At 54.1% G+C, this 21,712-nt stretch overlaps 1 protein-coding gene across 2 annotated transcripts; it reads left to right on the top strand.

The window, feature by feature from the left end:
* Window positions 1-789: 789 nt before the first annotated feature.
* On the top strand, window positions 790-21,658 carry DHRS11 (dehydrogenase/reductase 11). Of its 2 annotated transcripts, none has more exons than XM_064394547.1 (7): window positions 790-972; window positions 10,074-10,280; window positions 15,280-15,374; window positions 16,308-16,437; window positions 16,908-17,000; window positions 17,575-17,640; window positions 19,059-21,658. In XM_064394547.1, the coding sequence occupies exons 1-7, from the start codon at window positions 841-843 to the stop codon at window positions 19,098-19,100; spliced, it is 765 nt and encodes a 254-aa protein (XP_064250617.1). In that variant the 5' UTR covers window positions 790-840; the 3' UTR covers window positions 19,101-21,658. The 2 variants fall into 2 exon arrangements, with proteins under 2 accessions (XP_064250617.1, XP_064250616.1); XM_064394546.1 differs by having other exon boundaries at window positions 10,071-10,280.
* Window positions 21,659-21,712: the final 54 nt, after the last annotated feature.

Here is a 21,712-nt window from a genome sequence, read left to right as displayed (position 1 = left end):
AACCGGTTCGGGAGAAAATATCTCCTTGGAGAAAAAGTGGAAAAAACCTGTTTATTAAACAACAGAACCCAAACAATATTAAACAATAAAACTTCTCACTGCTCCAAAAAAAAAAAGCAAACTCAGAACAGTCCCCTCCCTGGGTTGCAGCTCGGCTCACTCAGTCTCTGATCAGTCCCTGGTGTTGGAAACACCACGGCCCAGGCCACAGGTGGAGCTGCCGGGGCTCTGCTGGGTGTTCAGTCCAGAGCAGGCTTGAACAGGTCCAAGAAAAAGGAAAAAATCACAGTCCAGGGAACTTCTTTGCCTCAGCTAGCTAAAACTAACTAAAAGCAAGAAAAAGGGAAAAAAGGAGCTCTGTCCGGCTGTCTGTCCATCCGCAGACAACACAGTCCAGGAGCAGGAATGTGGAGGACTGAGAGCAGTCTGAAAACAAACTGCGCTCTTCTTCCCTCCCCTCCTCACTGTCTGGAAGAGAGTCTTAAAGGTGTAAAACTTATTATTCAGTATAAACACAACAAGACGATTGGGGATGAAAGCATCACAGAGTCAGCCCAGGACATCTCCCCACACCCATTTCACCCTTCACCAACCCTGCCTGCCTGCTGCATCCCTGCTCCGCGGGGGAACGAAAACCCCAAAAAACCGCGCTCCAGGGGCGTGTCCCCCAAGGGCGTGGCCATAGGGCGTGGCCACAGGGCGTGGCCACAGGGCGTGGCCACAGGGCGTGGCCACAGGGCGTGGCCACAGGGCGTGGCCACAGGGCGTGGCATGGGCGTGGCGGGGGCGTGTCCGGCGGGCGGGCGGCGCTTTGTGCGCGGCGCTGGCGGCGCCGGGGCCATGGAGCGCTGGAGCGGCCGCGTCGCGCTGGTCACCGGCGCCTCGGTGGGCATCGGCGCGGCCGTGGCGCGGGCGCTGGTGCAGCACGGCATGAAGGTGGTGGGATGCGCCCGCAGCGTCGACAAGATCGAGGTACCGGCGCTGGCGGCGGCGGGGCGGGGGCCGCTTCCCCGCGGGGCCCGGCCGGGCACCGACACCGCTCGGGGGATGCCCGGCCCCGGCTGCTCCTGGCTACACAGCCCCTGGAGCGGGGGGGAGGTGTCCGAGCAAGGAGCGGGGTCAGTTTGGGGATTTTTTTTATTTATTTATTTTTTATTTATTTATTTTTTTTTGAGCTGCTGCTTACCGAGGTTAAAAATAGCATCTCCCCGGGGCTGCTCGGGAGGCAGGGTGTTGCTGGCGATTGGTGTTAAAACAGGCTTGGGTCCTGCCGGGAGCATCTCCAGAGCCCCGGCAGAAACCTGACCGAGTGGTTGTTTCTCCCGCATCAGCCGGTGAACGTGTCCCGCTCCTGGTGGCGCTGGGTTGGGAATAAAGATGCTTCAAAGAAGTGTTTTCCTGCCCTCCTTGCTGTGCGTCGGTCAGCTGTGCCTCGCAGCGGCTTATTTGCCATTTAGGAAGTTTCCTCTGAGGGTGGGAATAAGTTTTAGTCATCTCAAATATTGCCCTGCTGGGTGTTTGGAGCTGAAGGAGACCTGTGCAATATGCAGGGTTGTGTGTCCCTAGCCGAGGTGGTAAGGGCTCTGCATGGGGAATAAATGCTCCAAAATTCATGGAAACCAAGCCGTGACATCGGTGGCGTTGCAAAGAGGGATTTAGTGAAGAAATGCTCAGAAAAAGCCGAACTTTTCCCCTTTTTCATTGCGTGTCACGGAGGCTCTGCTTGCAGAGAGGAGAGAGCACCAGCGTGACTTGGTGAGCTGTCCTTGGGGCTGCTGCTGATTTTGGACGTGCCAGGGTTTTGGTGCTGGCTTTGCAGGGAAAGCTGAGCCCCCCAAAGCCTTTCCCACGTGCAGCTGGGGGGCTGGCTGTGCTGGAGCCTCGGGGTGCCTGGCAGAGGATGCTGCAGAGGATGTTGTCGCTTCCCATTCCCCTGCAGAAAGTTATTTCCAATCCTGCTGTTCCCAGCAGCGCCCTTATCTCAGATTTTCTTCTGGAATCTTTTCATTTGGGAAAGAAATCAGTTGCAACTTGTGTTTTCCTTCGGCGTTCACGTGGGTTTCCTTCCTTTCCGAGCCTTTCCTGGCCAAAACACGGCGTGGGTTTAAAAACCAGCAGTGCTGCAAGGCTGCACATTTCAAATCAAAACACAAGGGCTTTGTGTTTTGATTTGAATGTGCACCAGGGCACTCCTGTATTGATGATTGATTGATTGATTGATTGATCGGGTGTGCAGGTGTCCTGTGCTGTCTCAGACACGTGTCCCCACAGCAGCTGATGTTTGTCCCCATTCCCTCCCTCCTCTCTGGGACCCGAGTGTGCCTGCAGTGCTGTCACTTGTCTTGGTGGGTGTCTGGACTGTGTTTTGCTGCGCTGCTATTCTGGGTTTATTTATTGTCCAGCATGTTTCCTTAACGAGGGAGAAAATCCCAGCGGGGCAGGGAAGGTGCTGGAGCGTGGGGGGATCCAGGGTCACTGTGGGAACAGCTCTGTCACCTCCTGGCTGCCAGGGATGCTGTGGGAACTTTGTACCCAATGCTGCTGTGCTTCAGAGCAGGGCTGTTCATGGAGCTTCCCTCCAGGAGATTCACCTTGAGGCTTTTCCTTTAAAAAAAAGAAAATAGGAAAATATCCAGACTTGGAAGTGTTGAGCTGGGGGTTTGATTGGAGGGGATTTGAGGGATGCTTTGAGGGCTGGAACACGGGGATGGAGGAGGAAAGAAGCGGAATGGTGATGCCAGAACATCACAGCCATAGTTAATAGAATTATGGAGTCCCAGGTGGTTTGGGACCTTATAAACCATCCCATTCCAGCCCCCATGGGCAGGGACACCTTCCTCTATTCCAGGGGCTCCAAGGAGGCTTGGCATGGAAAGAGGGCACACAGCAGGCTGTAAAACCTGGAATACAGAGCTCACAAAAACCACATTTCATTAAAGTTCATGAAGGTCGCTGGTTTTAAGGTGAAATGGCTGGGACCCCTGTGTGAGGTGGTTTGTAACCTCCAGCTAACTGAAAGAGCAGGTTGTCTAGTGGGGATTCAGCTCGGGCAATAAATGCTATGTCAAGATTTCTTAATCTCTTGGAAAATCAGATAAGGGCTGGAGGCGAGATAACGAAGGATTTGCAAAGTTGTGTGTTTGGCATTAAACCCGTGTCACAACTCCAGTGGTCTTTATTTGGCTTTTGAAATAAAAATGTTAATGGCTCACAAAAAAAGCCCCAAAAATTAGAACTGCAGAAGGATCTTTTTTTTTCCTTCCAGTGGCTCCACTGTCCACGTTTCCCTCTCTGCCCAAGCATTCCCTGCTCCCCACTCCTGCTGCTGCAGACTCTTCACGCGGGTCATCAGGCAGCAGCTTTAACAGTCAGACATCGAGGAATAAAAATATAATTAAACTGGCTGTATTTTCCTTCTGCATGCCAGGAGGTAATTCAGGTTGAAGGCTTGTTTTAAATGCAGAGCCTGGAGGTACTAACAGCTGTCAAGGACTTCTTGGCGTGTGCTCAGAGAGCGCTTGCTGCTCTCCAGACACCGCCACGCGTTCCAAGTCAGGAGCTTTCATGAAGCAGCCAAGTGTTTTTAGCAGCTTGGAAGAGGTTTTTTTTTTGGGGGAATGCTCCTTGGGAGATGATCACCCTCACAGGGACCCCCTTGCTGCTCCTGGGGTCTCCAGGGTGCTGGGATTTGCAGCCACAGCCGCTCTGGTGCTCCTCAGCTTCCCCCTGCTGCTCCTCGTGTTTTCCAGGAATTTGTGTTTGCTGTCTGGCTTCTTGCAGCAGCACAAAAAAAAGGGGGGAATTTGCACATGCATGGGACAAAGTGTTCCTGCCCTCCCAGCTGGCAAAGCCCTCCCTGGTCTTTTATTCAGTGAGATGTGTGAGTTTTATTTTGCAGGGTTTTTCCCCAGGGTGGGGAAGAACTGGGAGGGTTTTTCTGGCTCAGGAGGGACTCTGCAGCTTTTCTCTTGCAGCACAGGAAGGCAGGAGACAGGGAGCTGTTTCCAAGGGGTTTGCAGTGATGCTGGTACTATGCTTCTTTTGTAATTAAAATGGATTTATTTTCTGTTCCTAGAGAAGGGCAGCAGTGCTGGCAGGTGCTCTCCCTCCATCCGTGGTGGCAGAGCCCTGGAGCTGCAGCGTGCCTGGGGCTGTCACTGCTGGGAGATGCTCCAGGTGGGACACTCCACCTGCTCCAGGTCACTGGAAACCTTCCAGCAGCTTGGTTGCCTTGCTCTGCTGTGACCAGGGACACCATGGATGCCGTGTTCCAAAAGAAATCCATTTTTTCCCCCTGCCTTTGTTGGCGTGCTGAGAGCAGAGCCGTGCAGGAAGCAATAAATGTGACTTAAGAGACAAGGTTTAACCAATTAATTCCAATGCATTTGTGACAGGTATTGATCAAAGGTAACATTTATAACCAGGCCCTGCTTTGTCAAGGTTAGATCTTGCTCGGGAAACAGCCTTTGATAAGCTGAGCAATTGATTGCAGGTTGGAGCAGCCCCGGCTCTGAGGAGGCTCTTGGGAGGAGGAGGAAGGAGCTGAGTCTTCCTCGTGGGTCTGAGCATCCATTTTTGGGCCCTCTGGTGACTTCCATGAACCCTGAGGTGCAAGGCAGGCTCTTGGAGGGTAATTAACAGCTGATTGCTGAGTGTGGTGTTTAATTCCCTGCAGATGGTTGAGAGGTCAGCTGGTTCCATTTTGGCATTTTGTCTGTCTGTCCCTGCTGGGTCTGTCCCTCTGCCCAGCAGCTGGGATGGGCTTCCTGGGCTGTTCCCACAGGTTTCCCCAGTCCTGGGGCAGGATAATCCCGAGGCCTGTGGAGTGAGTGACCTTGGGAGTCTCCTTGGCCCCTGGCAGGGATTGTCCTGTGTTTGGCCAAGGCTTTGCCTTGGATGGTGGGCGCTCAAGGCCTCTCGAGTGCTTTTATTGCCACTTGTCCCTGACCAGATCCTGTCCTGATAAACAGCTGAGATCCCGTAATTGCTGTCAGAGTGGGGGCAACAAATACTGCTCTGTCCTCACCGTGTTCCTCAGCCTGAAACTCAGGGGGTTTAAAGCAGGTTGGATTCCTCCTCTTTCTCCCCCAAAATGTCCTTTAAGGATGTCACTTTGCAGCAACCCCCTTCTCTGCTGCTCTGCTGTTCCCTGGGGTTTGCAGTAGAGCAGACACCTGAGCTGGGTGTCTGTGGGTTCCTGGGGATCTGCAGTGATCCCAGAACCAGCAGTGATCCCAATCCCAACAGGCTCTGTGTTTCTGGGTTTAGGGCAGGCAGGCTCTGTGTTTCTGGGTTTAGGGCAGGCAGGGCTCAGGCAGGCTCTGTGTTTCTGGGTTTAGGGCTGGGTTTAGGGCAGGCAGGCTCTGTGTTTCTGGGTTTAGGGCTGGGTTTAGGGCAGGCAGGGCTCAGGCAGGCTCTGTGTTTCTGGGTTTAGGGCTGGGTTTAGGGCAGGCAGGGCTCAGGCAGGCTCTGTGTTTCTGGGTTTAGGGCAGGCAGGGCTCAGGCAGGCTCTGTGTTTCTGGGTTTAGGACAGGCAGGCTCTGTGTTTCTGGGTTTAGGGCAGGCAGGGCTCAGGCAGGCTCTGTGTTTCTGGGTTTAGGGCAGGCAGGGCTCAGGCAGGCTCTGTGTTTCTGGGTTTAGGACAGGCAGGGCAGGCAGGCACAGACATTGCTCTAATGAGCTGTCACAGTGACAGCAGTGTCTCCTCCTCCCCACGCCAGCCTGGAGCAAGGAGTGAAAAGCTGAAAGTGCCTTGATGTGATGCCTGGAGGTGGCAGGGACCTGCAGGGCCTTTGGCTCCTGTGTGACAGTGGAAACTGAAATTGGACTGAGCTGGGAAGGGCATACCTGGGATGTTTAACTGCTGGGAGCTGCAGGGAGAGGGGGAGGCTTGGAAAGGCTCAGGAGCAGGCTGGCAGGACAGCTCCCAGCTCTGGCTCAGCCAGACCTGGCTTAGCTGAGCCTGGCTGCAGTGCCTGGGGAGAAATGGGGAGTGATATTTATCCTTGGATCATATGGGACTCAGCTGTGAGTGTGATTCTCTCCATGTGACAGTGGGGACACAGCTCTGAATCTGGCTCATGGTCACAGAGCATGGTGGAAATAAATAAGTAAATAAATAAATAAACATCACCCTGGTGCTTTATTCACTGTACCTCTCTATTATGCCATTGTACTGTTATTAAATCTTGATTAAAAGCAGCTTCAGACTTGCCAGTCAGTGGAATGAAAGGGTCTGTAAGCCCCCAGATTTCTTTCACAGCTGTGGTGCTGTTGCAATTTTTCTCCTTCATTTCCTGTAGATAGCCAAAGTAATTGGGATGACTTTGGTGCTTTTCCAGTTTCTTGGTGCAGTTCTGTGCTCAAGCAGAGCTCAGTCAGTAGGACACAAGTAGCTGTGATGAATGGCAGGTTAGATTAAACATCACCCAATGGCTTCTTGTGGCTTTAATCTCTGAGCTAAATGTGTCTGAAGTCAATGGGAGGGGTTGCCAAATAAACCCTTGACTCTTTCCTTCCCTTTCCCTCCTCTTTAGAGTCCCTTAACATTTTTATATCAATTAATTCCGTAAAACCATTTCACCAGGACTGAATGTGGTGCAGGGCACCGTGCCCCATGTGCACAAGGAGCATTAACCCTTTCAGGGGAGGTTTCTGAACTCAGCAAACCCATCCCATAACTGTGAGGCAGCCTTTCAGACTGGGTAACATCCATTTCCGAGCATCCAGAGATACTGGGGTGCTTCAGAGATGCTGAAGTGTCCCAGGCCAGGCTGGGCAGGGCTTGGAGCAGCCTGGGAGGGTGGAAGGTGTCTCTGCCATGGCAGGGGGTGGGCCTGAATGATCTTTAAGGTCCCTTCCAACCCAAACAGTTCTTATTTCAGATTTCCATCTCCAGCTGCTGGAATTCACTGGCCTTGTCTGTGTTGCTGTTGCATTACCTGGTCACTCTCAATTTGTTGATGAAATCTGAAAAACCAGCTTTTTTTTTTCCTCTTTTTTTCTTTCCTCCTTGTGCTCAAAGTGGAATGAGCATCACTTGAGCGACTTAATGAAAAAAAAACCTCTGTGAGCTCTGTAGCTCAGAGTTGCTTTTCAAAAGTCTCTGGCAAACTTGCCTGCAGTTGATGTTTCTTTGAAGGGCCTGTGATGACTCTTTATCTGTAGATGGTTGAAGCACGCTCAGCCCTGCCTGGATGGCAGCACTTGCTTTTCAAAGAGAATTTGTTAGCACAAGTGCAGCCCCAGAGATGAAAGGATCTGTGTTGGAGGCAGCCAGGCACCCGAGAGGGAAAGAAAGCTTTTGAGAGAGATTTGCTTTCCCTGGTCAGTTGTGGCAGAGAAGCTTTTCTCCCAGGTGAAAATCCTTTTTGCTGGTGTGGCTGGGGGCAGAGGATGGGCAGCTCCAGCTTGGAGGGACCACAGTGAGGCATCTGCTACAGCCTGCCAGCTCCAGCAGGCTCATCCCAGGGCAAATCACACCCCCTTGTCTCCTCTGCTCCTCCTTCTGGGTCTCCACTGAGAGCTGCACTGAGCAGGGAGAGCTGGAAGTGGCAGCTGGACATGGAAACCCGGCCCTGTGTCCCTCTGGGCTGTCACTGAGCTGCCCTGTCCTTTCCTGTCCATGTTGATGGGCCATTCTTCTCTCCAGCCAGCTCTCCTGGCACAGGTCCTGCTCTGGGGGATTCCTCCCAACCCCTTGTGCTCGTGTTTCTCATTTTTGGACATCTTTGGCATTGCTTGATTCTCACTCTCCCACCAGTTCCTGGTCCTTTTGCCCCTTTTTCCCTCCTGTATCTTTGCAGGAACAAGGCCCCATCCCTGGAGCAGTTCAGAACCTTCCAGCAGCCCTTCCTACTGCTGTGAATTCCCTAAATGCTGCTCTTGCAGATTCCCCCCACTTTGGCTGTTTTTTCAAGCGTGTGCTCCGATGGTGAAAAGGAAAATATTCTGCCACTCCTATCAGCACATCATCCACAAGGCTGCCTGCATGGCAAAGTGCAGGCAGCCCCGGGAGGGCACAGGGGGGTGGGATTCAGTGCCAGGGGCACCTTTGATGAGGCAGAGATGCTGGCCCAGCCCGAGCAGGGCTCTCTGGGGATGCTGCTGCCAGGGATCGATCTCCGGCTCGACTCAGCACATCCCTCCTCTCCTGGTGCTGTGAGAGCAATAACAATAATAATAATAATAATAATAATAATAATAATAATAATTCTTGTGTTCTGCAGGGCCTTCCCTGAGCTGGGGAGCAGCTCCTGGGCTGCTTCTGGCTTGTGGTCCCTGAAAGCTGCTGGGGTCTGGGGACGGTAAAGCAGCAAAGCTGCAGCTGCCTGCTCAGGGCCTTGGTCCGGCTCTGTGGTGGGCTCAGCTACGGGGAAAGGCTGAAAATCATTTACCAAACAGCCCCAGGATGCTTCAGTTACCAAACAGCCCCAGGATGGTCCAAGTGAACGTGTTTGGGGTGCAGGGAGGGGCTGGTGCTTGTCCCCCTGCAGGGCAGGAGCTCGGAGCTGCCTCCATGAGATTCCTGCACTGCACCTCGCTCCTGCCTTAGGAAAGGCTGGGAATGGCAGTGCCTGGAATGCAGGGAGGGAGTGGGAAGCTGCCCTGGCAGGAGCAGGGCTTTATTGCATTTCCTGCACCCGCTGAAATGTCACTGTGCGCTGCAGGCCGCGCGTCCCGGAGATCTGGTGGACATTTGCAGCCAGAGCCCATCTCCCCTCAGGAGCCAGACATCATGTGGCTCCTGCCTGGCCCTGGGAGCTGTCCCTGTCGCTGTCACTGCTGTCACACGTCGGGGAGGAGATGCTGCTTCTCATTAGTGTCAGGGTAAAGGGCGTCCTGGGAGATGTGCTCCCGGCCTTCCCTTGGCCTGCATCACCCAGCCTGACAAAGGCTGGGATGTTTGGGCTCATCCTTGGTCTGGCTAACGAGGAGCTGCCAGGCACGTCCTCTGCCAGTGTGGCACACTCAGCCTGCTGTCAGGGCAGCGCTGCTTTGTGTTTTCCAGTGCTGCTCACCTGAGCGGGGCTGCCCAGGGTGATGCACGAGCACTGAGCCTGGCCTCAGCTCAGGAACCGAGAGGCTGAAGCTTCTCCTGGATGTTGATATCTCCTTTTCCTTAATTAGCATCACAGTGATTCTCCCTCCCCAGTGCCTGCTTTTCAGGCTGTGTTAGCCCTGAGGTGTGTTTTTCAGGAAGTGGCTGGATAAGCTGCTCTGTGGGGAGAGGGGGCTGATGGCTCTTTCCATCCTTCCTGCTGTCTGTTTTTCCCCCTCTCTGCTGTCTGTTTTTCCCCTTCCTCCTAGCTATTTTTCCTCCTCCTGCTGGCTGTTTTTCCCCCTCTCTGCTGGTTATTTTCCCCCCTTCCTCCTGGCTATTTTTTCCCCTCCTGCTGCCTGTTTTCCTCCTTCCTGCTGGCTATTTTTGCCCCTTTCCTGCTGTCTGTTTTCCCCCTCTCTGCTGGCTGTTTTCCCCTTCCCGCTGTCTGTTTTGCCCCTTTCCTGCTGTCTAGTTTTTCCCCTTCCTGCTGGCTGTTTTCCCCCCTTCCTGCTGTCTATTTTTCGCCCTCTCTGCTGTCTGTTTTTCCCCCTCTCTGCTGGCAGTTTTTTCCCCTTGCTGTCTATTTTTCCCCTTCCCGCTGTCTGTTTTTCCCCCTTCCTGCTGTCTGTTTTTCCCCCTTCCTCCTGGCTATTTTTCCTCCTCCTGCTGGCTGTTTTTCCCCCTCTCTGCTGTCTACTTTCCCCCTTCCTGCTGGCTATTTTTCCCCTTCCCTGCTGGCTATTTCCCCCCTTCCTGCTGTCTGTTTTTCCCCTTCCTTCTGTCTATTTTTTCTCCTTCTTGCTGTCTATTTTTCCCCTTCCTGCTGTCTATTTTTTCTCCTTCTTGCTGTCTATTTTCCCCCTTCCTGCTGTCTATTTTTCCCCTTCCTGCTGTCTATTTTTCCCCTTCCTGCTGTCTATTTTTCCCCTTCCTGCTGGCTGTTTTCCCCCTTCCTCCTGGCCATTTCCCCCCTCCTGATGGCTGTTTCCCCTCCTGATGGCTGTCTCCCCCCTGCCTGTCTCCCCAGAAGCTGGCAGCTGAGTGCCAGAGCGCTGGCTACCCGGGCACGCTGATCCCCTACAAGTGTGACCTGTCCAACGAGGAGGAGATCCTGTCCATGTTCTCGGCCATCAGGACCCTGCACCAGGGTGTGGATGTCTGCATCAACAACGCGGGGCTGGCCCGGCCCGAGCCCCTGCTCTCGGGGAGGACGGAGGGCTGGAGGACCATGATCGATGTGAGTATCCCTGGGCCACCTTTCTGTCTCTTCTGGCCACCATCTGCTCCTGCCAGAGCTGGGAGCTGCTCTGGCAAAGCCCACTTGTGCTGCCTGGGGAGTGGAAGGACATCCTGCCCTGCTGAGCCCTCACCTTGGAGTCACAGCAGCATTTTTCCTTTAGCTCACTGGCTTTCTGAAGGGTGAAGAACCTCCCTTTTTCTTTTTTTCTTTTTTTTTCCTTCAGCTCACTGGCTTTCTGATGGGTGAAGAGCCTCCCTTTTTCTTTTTTTTTCTTTTTTTCCCCTTCAATAAAGCAGGAAATCTAATGCCAGGCGCTGGGTTTTGCAGCTAATCCTGTTAGTTGTGGCAGTGGTTTGTAGAAATGGGCAGATTCTTTTTGGCTTAAAAAGCTGTAATGCTTTTTGTCTTTACAGCTTAATTTTCTGCCCCTAATCTGGTTAGGGCTGGATGTGAATGAGAGTATTTCATGGGCAGAAATGGGAGTTGTGCACATGGCCCATCCCATTTACAACTTCTCCCTGGGTCCTCCTCTCCTGAGGTGCTGCTGGGCATCTCCTGTGGCTTCACCATTTTTTGTCATTGTGTGGGGGCCCTTTTCTGCACAGCTGTGGGACCTCGGGATGCTTTGGGTGTCCCTGCAATGTCTCTGGCCAGTGAGGTGCTGACCCAGGAGCTTTCCATGAGGTGATTTCCCCTCCTGTGCCACCTTCTCTTGTGCATGGAAACGTTTTCCTCGCAGGAGCAGGGGTGGAGCTCATGGCTGGCAGCAACCCTTGTGGCACCTCCAGCAGCTCTGGGAGCTTGTCCTGCTGAAGGGAAGGACATGTCTGAAAAGCTGTTTGGAGGCTCAGGGCCACTGTGTCCAGCAGTGGGGTCAGCTGGGACGTGCCAGCTCCCCTGGCTGTTCCTGTGCTCTGATGAAACAGAGGAGCACTCTGAGCCTTCAGACTCCTGCTGCCAGCCAGGAGCTGCCATATCCTGCCTAATTAAGCTCTTGTCAGGATTTTGGCCTGGCTGCTGTGGCTGCAGGCAGGGTGAGCTGAGCCCAGCTCTGTGTGCCCAGCCTGGCTCACCCCGTTGCCATGGAGGATTTAAAGAAAATGAGCTGAAGGGTAGCTGGGGCTGAGCTGCTGCCCAGCAGGGCACTGCCCGGCCCTGGCTGGCTCTGAGCCAGGCCCTGGGGGTCACCTGGGCCTTGGCAGCTCCCTGTCCTGGTCCCTGGGTCTGTGTCCTGTGGATCCCTCAGGGATGCTGCGTGCCCCTCGTGCTGCTTTGTTTTTGTCAGGTGGGCAGGCCTGGGGGCACTTGTGGCTTTTCCCAGCTCCCCCAGTCCATATTCCCTTCTCCTGCTCAGCTGGAAGTGCTCCCATTATCTCACCTTCCACCACTTTTAAGGAGGAAGATTTTGGGCTGGGATTGTCCTGTGTGAGACACCGCAGTGTTGGTGTTCACAGTGGCTCCAAATTTGGGGGCCTGTGGGGTGCCCCTGCTTGTGGGGGCTGCTTTGGGTGGGGAGGAGAGGCAGGGTGGTGACCCCACAAGGGCAGGGTTAGGGAAGCAGGCTGGGGGAATGTTTTATTGTATGGCTGTCTCTGCTCTCACTGAAATGCCTGAGACACCCCAGCTTTCCCCCTGGGCTGGCAGATATTTCCCCCTCAGCATCCATCCTTGGCTCCTGGTTTCTGTGTTAATGGAACAGCCCTGAAACACAGAGGCAAAGCCTGGGATGCTCCAGAGCCCAAAGCTTCACCCAGCCTGGCAGGGGTGGGCTTTGCTTTTCATGCTGCTGCTGAGGGACAGGAACAGCTCAGTGGAGTTTTCCCTTTGTTCTGTGCCCCTGGCTCTGTCCCCTGGCTCTGTCCCCTGGCAGTGTCCCCTGGCAGTGTCCCCTGCTCTGTCCCTGTCTGCAGGCGCCGTGGCAGGGCTGGGGGGCTCTGCAGGGCCAGCCCCCCCTGCCAGGGCACCCCAATTCCCCCTGCCAGCCCTGGCCAGGCCCCTTTCCCTCTCAGGGACTGCTGCCAGCCCCTTCCACGGGCCACTGGGCTCTGCAGAGCTGTGTGGCAGCAGGGAGCCTTCTTCCCAGGCTTGCCTGGAGTGCTGGGAGATGCTGTGGGACAGTTCCAGGGCTGCAGGATGGGAAAAGTTTCCAAACAGCCATCCACCCATCGATTTAGGAGGCATTAGAGCCTTAAATTAAAGGCTTTTTTTTTTCCTTTTTGGTAAATTGATTTTTGCTTCCATGCATTTTTTATGAGCTTTGAGGCTCTATGTCCTTCCAGATTCCCCTCTCAGTATCCTCCTCCTTGCTATGCACCTAACAGTCAAAACCATGTTATGATTTACTTATTCCTGTCCTTTTCTAATGCTCTGGTTCTTCATTGTCTGGTGTTTATTCCCAGGGTGGGAGCTGCTTCTCCCCAGGCTGTTTGGAATGAGGGATGTGCTGTGGGTGCAGGAGGGAAAGTGTCACCCCAGGCAGGTTCTGAGCCCATCCTGCCTTGGTTCCCAGCTTCCCCCATTTTCTCACTGGTTTCTGAGGCTGAGCAAAGTCCTGACGTGCAGGAGGAGCTGGGGCTGCTGCTGTGCACACCCTGAGCCCCTGGGGCTGCAGCAGCTCCTTCAGGTCTTACCCGCTGACCTTTCCAGCCAGGAATTCAAGCTGAACTTCCCATTTTCCCTGCTCAGGGCACCGAGGGCAGCAGCACACATCCCCTCACTCCTCTGCACAGGGAATGGGTTTGATTCTTGGCATTGTTCACTGAGGAGCCAGGCTCTGTTCTGCTTGCTTGCCCAAACCATCTGTGCAGGGCTCTGTCTGCTGTGAGCTGTGCTTCCATCTGTGCTCTGGAGCTGGGGCACTGCTTTGGCTGCCTCGGAAAGGCTGATTCTGGGAAAGGGGAATGCTGAGCACTTCTAGGAACAGGATCTGCTGTGTTCTCTGATCTGGCAGGTGGAGCTGCTTAATTGCTGGGGGATGTGGCACCGTGGTGGCTGTCACAGAGCCCAGGTGTGCTGGCCACCCCTGCCAAGAAACCTTTGAGCCTGTGTTCCCTAAAACAGGAATGAGGCAGAAAAATGCCTCCTGTGGGTCTTTTTAACAGCACCCTCGGGGTCACACAGACTTGCTGATTTTCCTCAGGTTCCTCAGTGCCTGTTCCACGTTTTGCAATGGGATTTCACCCCAAAAACCAGTCTGTGCTGGTGGGAAAAGGCCATCCCAGCTCAGCTGCCTCCCAGCCAGTTGTTTTGTTGTACCGTGGGCTTTTATCACAGGGCTCTGGGCTTGCCCATGTGGCTGTTGACTGGGACCTGGCTTTGCCAGGAGCTGGCAGAATGTTGTCACTGTGCCCAGGCCGGGGATGGGGCTGCTCTGTGAGTCACTTTGGGGTGATGTTACCCTCTAGTGGCCTTTGGGGAGGCAGCTGGGAGTGGCTGCTCCAAAAGGAGGAGGGAGGCAGGGGTTTGTTGGGCACGGAGGGTTAGACACATCCCAAAGCCCTGGCTCCTGCCCTCCCTGACCACCCTGGGGTGGAATGCCCAGTTCTGCCTGCTCTGGGCTTCACCCCAGTGCTGAGGGGCCCCTGAGTTCCTTCCCTGCTCCTTCTCTTCCTGGCACAGCCCAGGTGGATTCCCAGGTTAAAGATTTATCTCTGCAGCCCCAGGTGTGATGTGAGGAACCCAGCAGTGACTCTGCCTGACCAAAGGGCACTGGGTGGGGGTGAGGGCTCCACTTGTGCTGCCTGGGGACTGCCAGGGTCAGATTAAACCCTCTTTATCTCTGGCCAAGACAAACCCCGTGCTGGCCTCTGGCAGTGAATGGGGAATAAGAACCAGACAAAAGCAGTGACAAAGATCTGACCCCACTCCTCTTTGTGCTGCTCAGTAATTGCATCTCCCAGCTTTCCAAACCCCTCTCCTGCCTGTCCTTTTGTGCCAGCAAGTCCCAGTTATTCTGCCCCATTCTTGTTCTTTGTTTTCCCAGTGATGATCCCCATCCCTCTCCCCTCTCCATCCCTCACTGTCCTGCTCCTGCTGCTCCACCTGCCTTCAGATTCATCAGAAAATCACTTCTTCCTGGAGACTGCACCCTCTGCAGCGTGCTCAGACCCTTCTGGGCTGCTCATTCAGCTGGCAAAGTGACACAGTGTTAGACAGGACCTGCCAGGGGATGCTCACAGCCTTTCTGGAGGCCTTCAGCAAAACCCCTTCCAAATCTCAGCCACTGAGCACTGCTGCTGAGATTGCTGCTCATCAGTCCCTCTGGGCCCTGTGTGTCCCAGCTGGGAGAATTTCCCTCTCTTTGCCTCCCCAGCAGCTTTGGCTCTGTGTTTGTGCTCAGCACAGGCTGGAGGCAGCAGTGCATGAATGCTTGTGGAGGTGACAGGACCGAGTTTAACCAAGCCAGGGCACACGGGGAAGTGCTGGGAGTGCCTGGAATTCCCTGCATCCTGAAGGACTGGCTAAATTGCCACTCAGGGCTGAGGCAGTGCCAGCAGGCAGTGCCAGCTTGGTGCCTTCCACACCCCCAGGCTGAGCTGCCCTGTGGCACCAGGTGAGCTTTGCTTCCCGTGCCTGGGAGCTCCTGTGGTGCCTGCTGCGAGCTGCTGGCTCTCTGACAGGCAGGATCTGGGGATTTCCTCGTTAACGAGCTGACCTAATTACCTGCTGTTAGAGCCCTGCCAGCTGCCCAAGGCCCGGAGGTGCTGGGCAGAACCGCTGTGGGGAGGGGCTCTGCCCTCCCTTCCTTGGGTTTTACCCTCACAGCTGCCCCTAAAACAACCAGGTCCATTTATTTCTGCTCCCTCGGGGTGCCTGTGCCCCCCCTGCCCCCGTGCCCCCCAGCTCAGCTCTGGGCTGTGAGGATGAGCAATTCCCTCCTTGGGTTTTCCTGGGGATTGCCCGGGGACAGGGATGGAGCTGATATCCCAGATTTTGGGCACACAGGGGGTGCCAGGCAGGGCTGCTGGCCTTCACTTCTTCTTTTCTCCCCGCTCAGGTCAATGTGATGGCCGTGAGCATCTGCACCAGGGAGGCCTATCAGTCCATGAAGGAGAGGAACATCGACGATGGGCACATCATTAACATCAACAGGTGAACAAAGGGGGCTGTGGGATCAGCCTCGGGGCCCTCCTGCTCTTCCCTGCAGCACGGACAGGATTTCAGCTCTGGCTGGGGTCAGCTTGGGGGATTTCTCCTCCTCCCTGCCTTCCAGGAAGGGTTTCACAACTGGAACTTCAAGCTTGCTGTGGTGCTGGTGGGGTTTCCTAAGGATTGTGGTGGTTGATGCTTCAAACTTAATCTTTGCTGGTCTAAAGCGAGGAAGACCAAACCAGGGAGATAATGGGACCCCGAACCAGGGAGAAAAGGATACCTCAAACCAGGGAGCAAAGGATCTACCAGACCAGGGAGATAAGGGTACCCCAAACCAGGGAGAAAAGGATTTCCCAAACCAGGGAGTAAAGGATATTTCAAACCAGGGAGTAAAGGATCCCCAAACCAGGGAGAAAAGGATCCCCAGACCATGGAGCAAAGGGTACCCCAAACCAGGGAGCAAAGGATACCCAAATGAGGGAGATAAGAGTACCCCAAACCAGGGAGCAAAGGATCCCAAAACCAGGGAGAAAAGGACACCCAGGGAGAAAAGGGTACCCCAAACCAGGGGGAAAAGGATGTCTCAAATCAAGGAACAAAGGATCCCCCAAACCAGGGAGCAAAGGATACCCAGACCATGGAGAAAAGGGTACCCCAAACCAGGGAGCAAAGGATCCCCAAACCAGGGAGCAAAGGATCCCCAAACCAGGGAGCAAAGGATCCCAAACCAGGGAGCCAAGGGTGGTTCCAAGCCCTGCTGGTGGGGCAGGGCTGTTGTTTGGTTTCTGGAGCTGCTCAGGGAGGTTTGGCCGTGTCAGAGGAGCCCGCGGTGGTGTCTGTCCCTCTGCAGCCCCGTGCCAGCCCTGGTGGGTTTACTGCAGTGCCCTGAGCGTGCCCAGGGTCCCTCCCAGCTCCGCTGTGCTCTGTCCCCAGCATGAACGGGCACAGCGTGGTGCCCCAGTCCGTGGTGCACTTCTACAGTGCCACCAAGTACGCGGTGACGGCGCTGACCGAGGGGCTGCGGCAGGAGCTGCGCGAGGCCAGGACCCACATCCGAGCCACGGTGAGTGCCAGGGCTGCTGCCCTGCTGCCAGCGCCCGGGCACAGCCCTGCCCTCTGCCCAGCAGCCGGGGGGATGCAGAAATGGGGCTCAGCACGCTGGGAATGGTCAGGGAATGCTGCGGTGTGCTGCCCCAGCTGGGGCACGGAGCGTCTGGGAAGGGATTTTTGGGGTGCACAGAGTGGGGAGTTGCTTGTTGGGGGGTCACATCAATCAGCTGGGCTGTTGGTGCTCAGCCAGAGCTTTTCCATGGGTTTTCTTTGCTTCTCTGCACCTCTGGGCTGTGAGGAGGGAGGTACCCACCAGAGGTGCCTGCCACAACAATCAGTAAGGCAAGGTCTGCTCACTTCACCTGGTCCCTTGAAAATGGGTGGGGAAGGAGAATAACAGAAAAACGAAATGTAATTTTTAAAATTCTTTTTTACTGAAGGGGAATTACAAATCCTATTAGGATGTGCTCTGCTTTTTCCCAGTGTATATCTCCAGGACTGGTGGAAACAGGATTTGCTTTTAAACTTCATGACAACGACCCCGAGAGAGCTGCTGCAACCTATGAGAGCATTCGGGTAGGACTTGGGGGAGAGGAAGCAGAGGGAAGTGGCTCTGATTATAACTGAACAGTCTTTCTCCTGGCTGATGGTTCCAGAGAGTGCCCAGTGCTCTCCAGTCTCAGCCCTCAAACCTCAGATTTTCCACTGGTATTTACACACAGTGTAGGTTTGCATTTGGGTTCAGTTTCCAGCTCCTATTTTTCCTTTTATTTTGATGCTCCTGTAAATAAGTGTCAGTCAGCTTTGCCATTTTGCAGGCTGTGACTTCTTCACTGCAGGGAAGATGGGACAAGCAGAGATGCCAGCAGAAGGAGCAGTGCTGTCTTAGGTAGCAAGGGATTTCCTGTGGGAATCCCTGGCAAGGATGGCACTGCCTGACCTGGCAGAATCCCTGTGCCAGCAGTGAGATTATCCACAACCAAGGGATTATCAGCACCAGACACATCCTGTGTTACATTTTTTGGCTATTTCCTGCTTGCTTGCACCTCCAGTGACCCTCAGAGCCCATCAAGGATGGGCAGGAGAGGAGGGGTCTCCTGGGGAGCTTTGTGGGTGCCCTGTGACCGAGACCCCCTTGCTGTCATTGCAGTGTCTCAAGGCTGAAGACATGGCCAATGCTGTCATCTATGTCCTCAGTGCCCCTCCTCACGTGCAGGTAGGCTGGGGCTGGGGCTGGGGGCTGCCCTGGCCTGGCTGATCTGCTGCTGGATCAGCTGGAGCTTAGGGAGCCTGTGCTGGGGATTAGCAGGGATCACGTTTGTTTACACTTCCAGCTCTGGGATGGCACTGCTGGGGCTCTGGGATGGCACTGCTGGGGCTCTGGGATTGCTCTGGGATGGCACTGCTGGGGCTCTGGGATGGCACTGCTGGGGCTCTGGGATGGCACTGCTGGGGCTCTGGGATGGCACTACTGGGGCCCTGGCATTGCCCTGGCATCCCATTCTGGGATGGGCTCTCCACATCCCTGTGGATCCAGCAAAGGCTGAGCTGGCTCTGATTCTTCCCCCAGAGGGTGCTGGGGCACTGCCCAGGCTCCCCAGGGAATGGGCACATTCCCAAGGCTGCCACAGCTCCAGGAGTGTTTGGACAATGCTCTCAGGGTGGGATTTTGGGGTGCCTGTGCAGTGCCAGGAGTGGGACTGGATGATCCTTGTAGGTCCTTTCAAAAGTTCCTTTCCAACGTGGGCTATTCTGTGCTTCCACAGTCCCAAAAAAGGACAGTGCTAGGCAGGGGGATGTGAGGATAGGGGCACACTCTGCCCTTTTTTGGGTGGTGCCACCTGAGATCTGCTGGGAGCCTTGGCTTCTGCCAGCTGCCAGATGAAGTGTTGGACCTGCTGCCCCCAGTGTGAGATGCCAGAGGGCCTCTCCTCCTGAGAAACCAGGAATTCTTGGCCAGCTCTGGGCTGGAGGCAGGAGGAGGAGCAGAGCTCCTGCTGGGAGAGCAGACTTTGCTCAGAGAGCTTCCTCAGTGTCTCGGGTGGACTCTGCTCCCTGGAGCAGGACGTGTCCCTGACACTGCATCCCTGGGGATAACTGGCTTTTTTTTGGCTTAAAAAGATCCAAAACCTGCCTGTGGCAGCTCTGTGAGCCGGACCAAACTGCAGCCTTGAGCCCTGGGTTTGAAACCAGCTTCATCTGCACCTTTCCTGTGTTTATCTGAGCTTCTGCTGCCTGCTGAAGGCAGAGGTGCCTTCAGCTCTGCTTCCCTCCCAGGTCACAGGCTGCTGCAGCAGAGGAGTGCCCAGTGCAGAATTCCAGTGCAGAATTCCAGTGCAGAATTCCAGTGCAGGGCTCCAGTGCAGGGCTCCAGTGCAGGATTCCAGTGCAGAATTCCAGTGCAGGATTCCAGTGCAGGGCTCCAGTGCAGAATTCCAGTGCAGAATTCCAGTGCAGAATTCCAGTGCAGGGCTCCAGTGCAGGGCTCCAGTGCAGAATTCCAGTGCAGAATTCCAGTGCAGAATTCCAGTGCAGAATTCCAGTGCAGGGCTCCAGTGCAGGGCTCCAGTGCAGAATTCCAGTGCAGGGCTCCAGTGCAGCATTCCTGTTCCACTCCCTGCTGGTCTCTTGCAGATTGGGGATATACAGATGAGGCCCACGGAGCAGATCTCCTAGCAGGGCAGGAGGATGAGGAGGACCACGAGCAGCACCGTGCCCACTCCACCTGGAGCCCTCTGGCAGCCCAGGCTCCCCTCAGCTGGCTGGCAACGTTTTAATCAAGTACCAAGGATCATGCTTGAAGAATTATTTTTCTCTCCCTCTCTCTGAGCTGGTGCTGGTGCTGAGCCAGTTTGAAAAAAAGAAAAAAAATAACCACAAACTCGTAGTGGGTCTCTTTCTCCCCCACTCCTTTCTGAAACTGCTTAAGAGTAAAAATGTATTTGAAAATAATGCAGGGAAGTGGTTTGTGGAAGATTGTTTGTCTCCAGGCTGGTTTATTCTTCATTTTGCTTTCTTTTCAAGGTTTGTTTGATCTGAGTTGCTGATGCTGTGTGTGGACCCGGGTGAAGTGGCACAAGATGTTTGCCAGCTTTAGTGTGCTTAGGGTTTGAGACTTTCAGTGGACGTCCTACATGACCCCATCTAATCCTCTGAGTTTATTTCATCAGGTTGATTACTGATGGTGGTGATGCATGTGATATTTTCCATTTCTTTTGTACTCCACTGCCCTCACCCCAGTGTACAACCTCCCCCAGCCCTCCTTTCCCCTTCACACGACTCATGCCTGCCGAGTTTGAGGAAGTGTAAATGTGTGTGCTTGATATTTCTCTTTTTTTCTAGGTAGGTAAATAGTTGGAGGAAGAGCACCTGTCCCCGTGCAGGTTAGGATGATAACCTAAGTGGCATAGTTACAGTAAGAGTGAGTTGTTTGGCATTTTTAATAAAAACTAAACGTGTGCTGTCTTGTGCCCACCTCTATCCTCGGTATCATGTCCCAGCACTCTCGATGTTCTGTTTGTGATGTTTGCATGCATTGACACTTTTCTGGAAACGTGGATTGCTCTGGTGCTGTTGCAATGCTGGTGCTGAGGAGCTGGGAATGGTGGAAGTTTATTTTAATGTAGAGACACAAACTCAGAGAGAGAGAGAGAGAGAGAGATGGAGTGGAACGAGCCGTGCCGAAGGTGTCAGAACAAGGAGAGAGATTTGCAGGGGCATTTTGGCCACAGAAAGCAGCAGGTGAAGGGTCTGGCTGAGATCTCGTGTTGGTGCAGCCCCAGTGCTTGGCTCTGGGTTTGCTCTGAGTTGAGGGAGAAGAGAACTGGCCCTGAAGCAGAGCTGGAGTTGTCTGGAGACCCTCTGCAGGGAGCTCCGTGTGTGTCCAGCTCTCCCTGGAGCTCTTGGACACGTTGCCTTAGGATTGCAGACCCTGTCCAGCTCCTGCTGGGCTCCAGGAGGTCAGGGATGGTCGGAGCAGAGGATGGAGAGCCTGGGAAACTGGGGTTGGATTGCTTGGCTTACACCAGGAGAGCCCTGGGAGTTCATCTGTGTTAGCCCTGCACGAGGGAGACCAGAGCTGGGCCACCAAGACACGAGTTCAGCTCCCTGCACAGCCTTGGGCAAGTCACTTTACCTCTCTGCCTCAGTTTCCCCGTCTGGAAAATGGGGATAATACCACTCACCTACCTCACAGGGGTGTTGTGAGGACTCACAAGCTTTTGTAAAGCACTTTGACAGGCGCTGTGTAAGTGCTGAGTGTTGATATTGAAGTATTGTTATGAATTAAACCTTGTGATACCTAGAATTCCTTGTGCCAAAGGGGAGCAGCTGTAGGAGGATACAAGGAGAAAAATGGCAAAATGTTCCTTTCATGATGGCAAAAAACAAAAGGCAATTTGCCCCTTTTTTTTCCTCTTTATTAACACATGGTGTGTTCTGTCCATTCCTCACCTGTCACCAGTTTCTACTGACAAGTGCACCTGGATTTGGCTTTTAATTTTGTTGTGAGTGACATCCCTGCCCCTGGGGAAGCCTTGCACTGCCCTGCTCCAGGCTGGTGCCTTTGTGTGGATTCCCAGCAGTGCCCTGGGCAGTGTGTGCCATCCTTAGAAGGTGTTTGAACTACTAAAGAGGCTGAAAAAAAGAAAAAAATTGAGAAATTAGGAACTTCTGAGCAGAAAAAAACCGAGCAGGGATGTGGGCAGCAGTGGTGAAACATGGAATTGTGGCAGCAACTGCGTGCAAAGTTCAGCAGATGTTGAAATGTGTGGCTGAGGATGGAGTTTACATCTCCCTGTGCTGTAAAAGGAGGATTTGGAGAGAATTGCTCAAGACACAGAACCTTGACAAAGGGTTTGTCCAGGGTGTTGCTCCCTGCAAACACAACCTGGCAGCCCTGCAGCCCTGGAAGTTTTGTTTTATTTTTCCCCCAAGAACATTTGCAAGTCTCTGCAGTCACCTCGAGACGACGTGCAGTGTATTTTTCAATTTTAAATGTGGTTTTAGGGGGCATCCTTGCTGCCTGTTAACCTCCCCCAGAGGGAGGGCTCCTGGGGTGGCCTTGGTGGCACCTCCTGGGGTGGCCTTGGTGGCACCTCCTGCCACCTTCCTGGGGTGACACGGGACCCCACTCCGAGGCAGCGAAACCCCTCGAACACCAGGGTCAGTGAACTGTGTAATTTATCAGTAGCTTCCTATTGTGAACTGTAAAATAAAGAATAAAAAGAGAGGCACACTGTGGCTCGTCTGTGTTATTTTCGTGTTAAAACTGAACAGCTTTTTTTTGG

The sequence above is a fragment of the Passer domesticus genome, chromosome 19, assembly GCF_036417665.1.
Source record: "Passer domesticus isolate bPasDom1 chromosome 19, bPasDom1.hap1, whole genome shotgun sequence".
Taxonomy (NCBI): Eukaryota; Metazoa; Chordata; class Aves; order Passeriformes; family Passeridae; genus Passer; species Passer domesticus.
The sequence above is the reverse complement of the archived record's forward strand: the minus strand, read 5'-3'. Positions and strand labels throughout refer to the sequence as shown.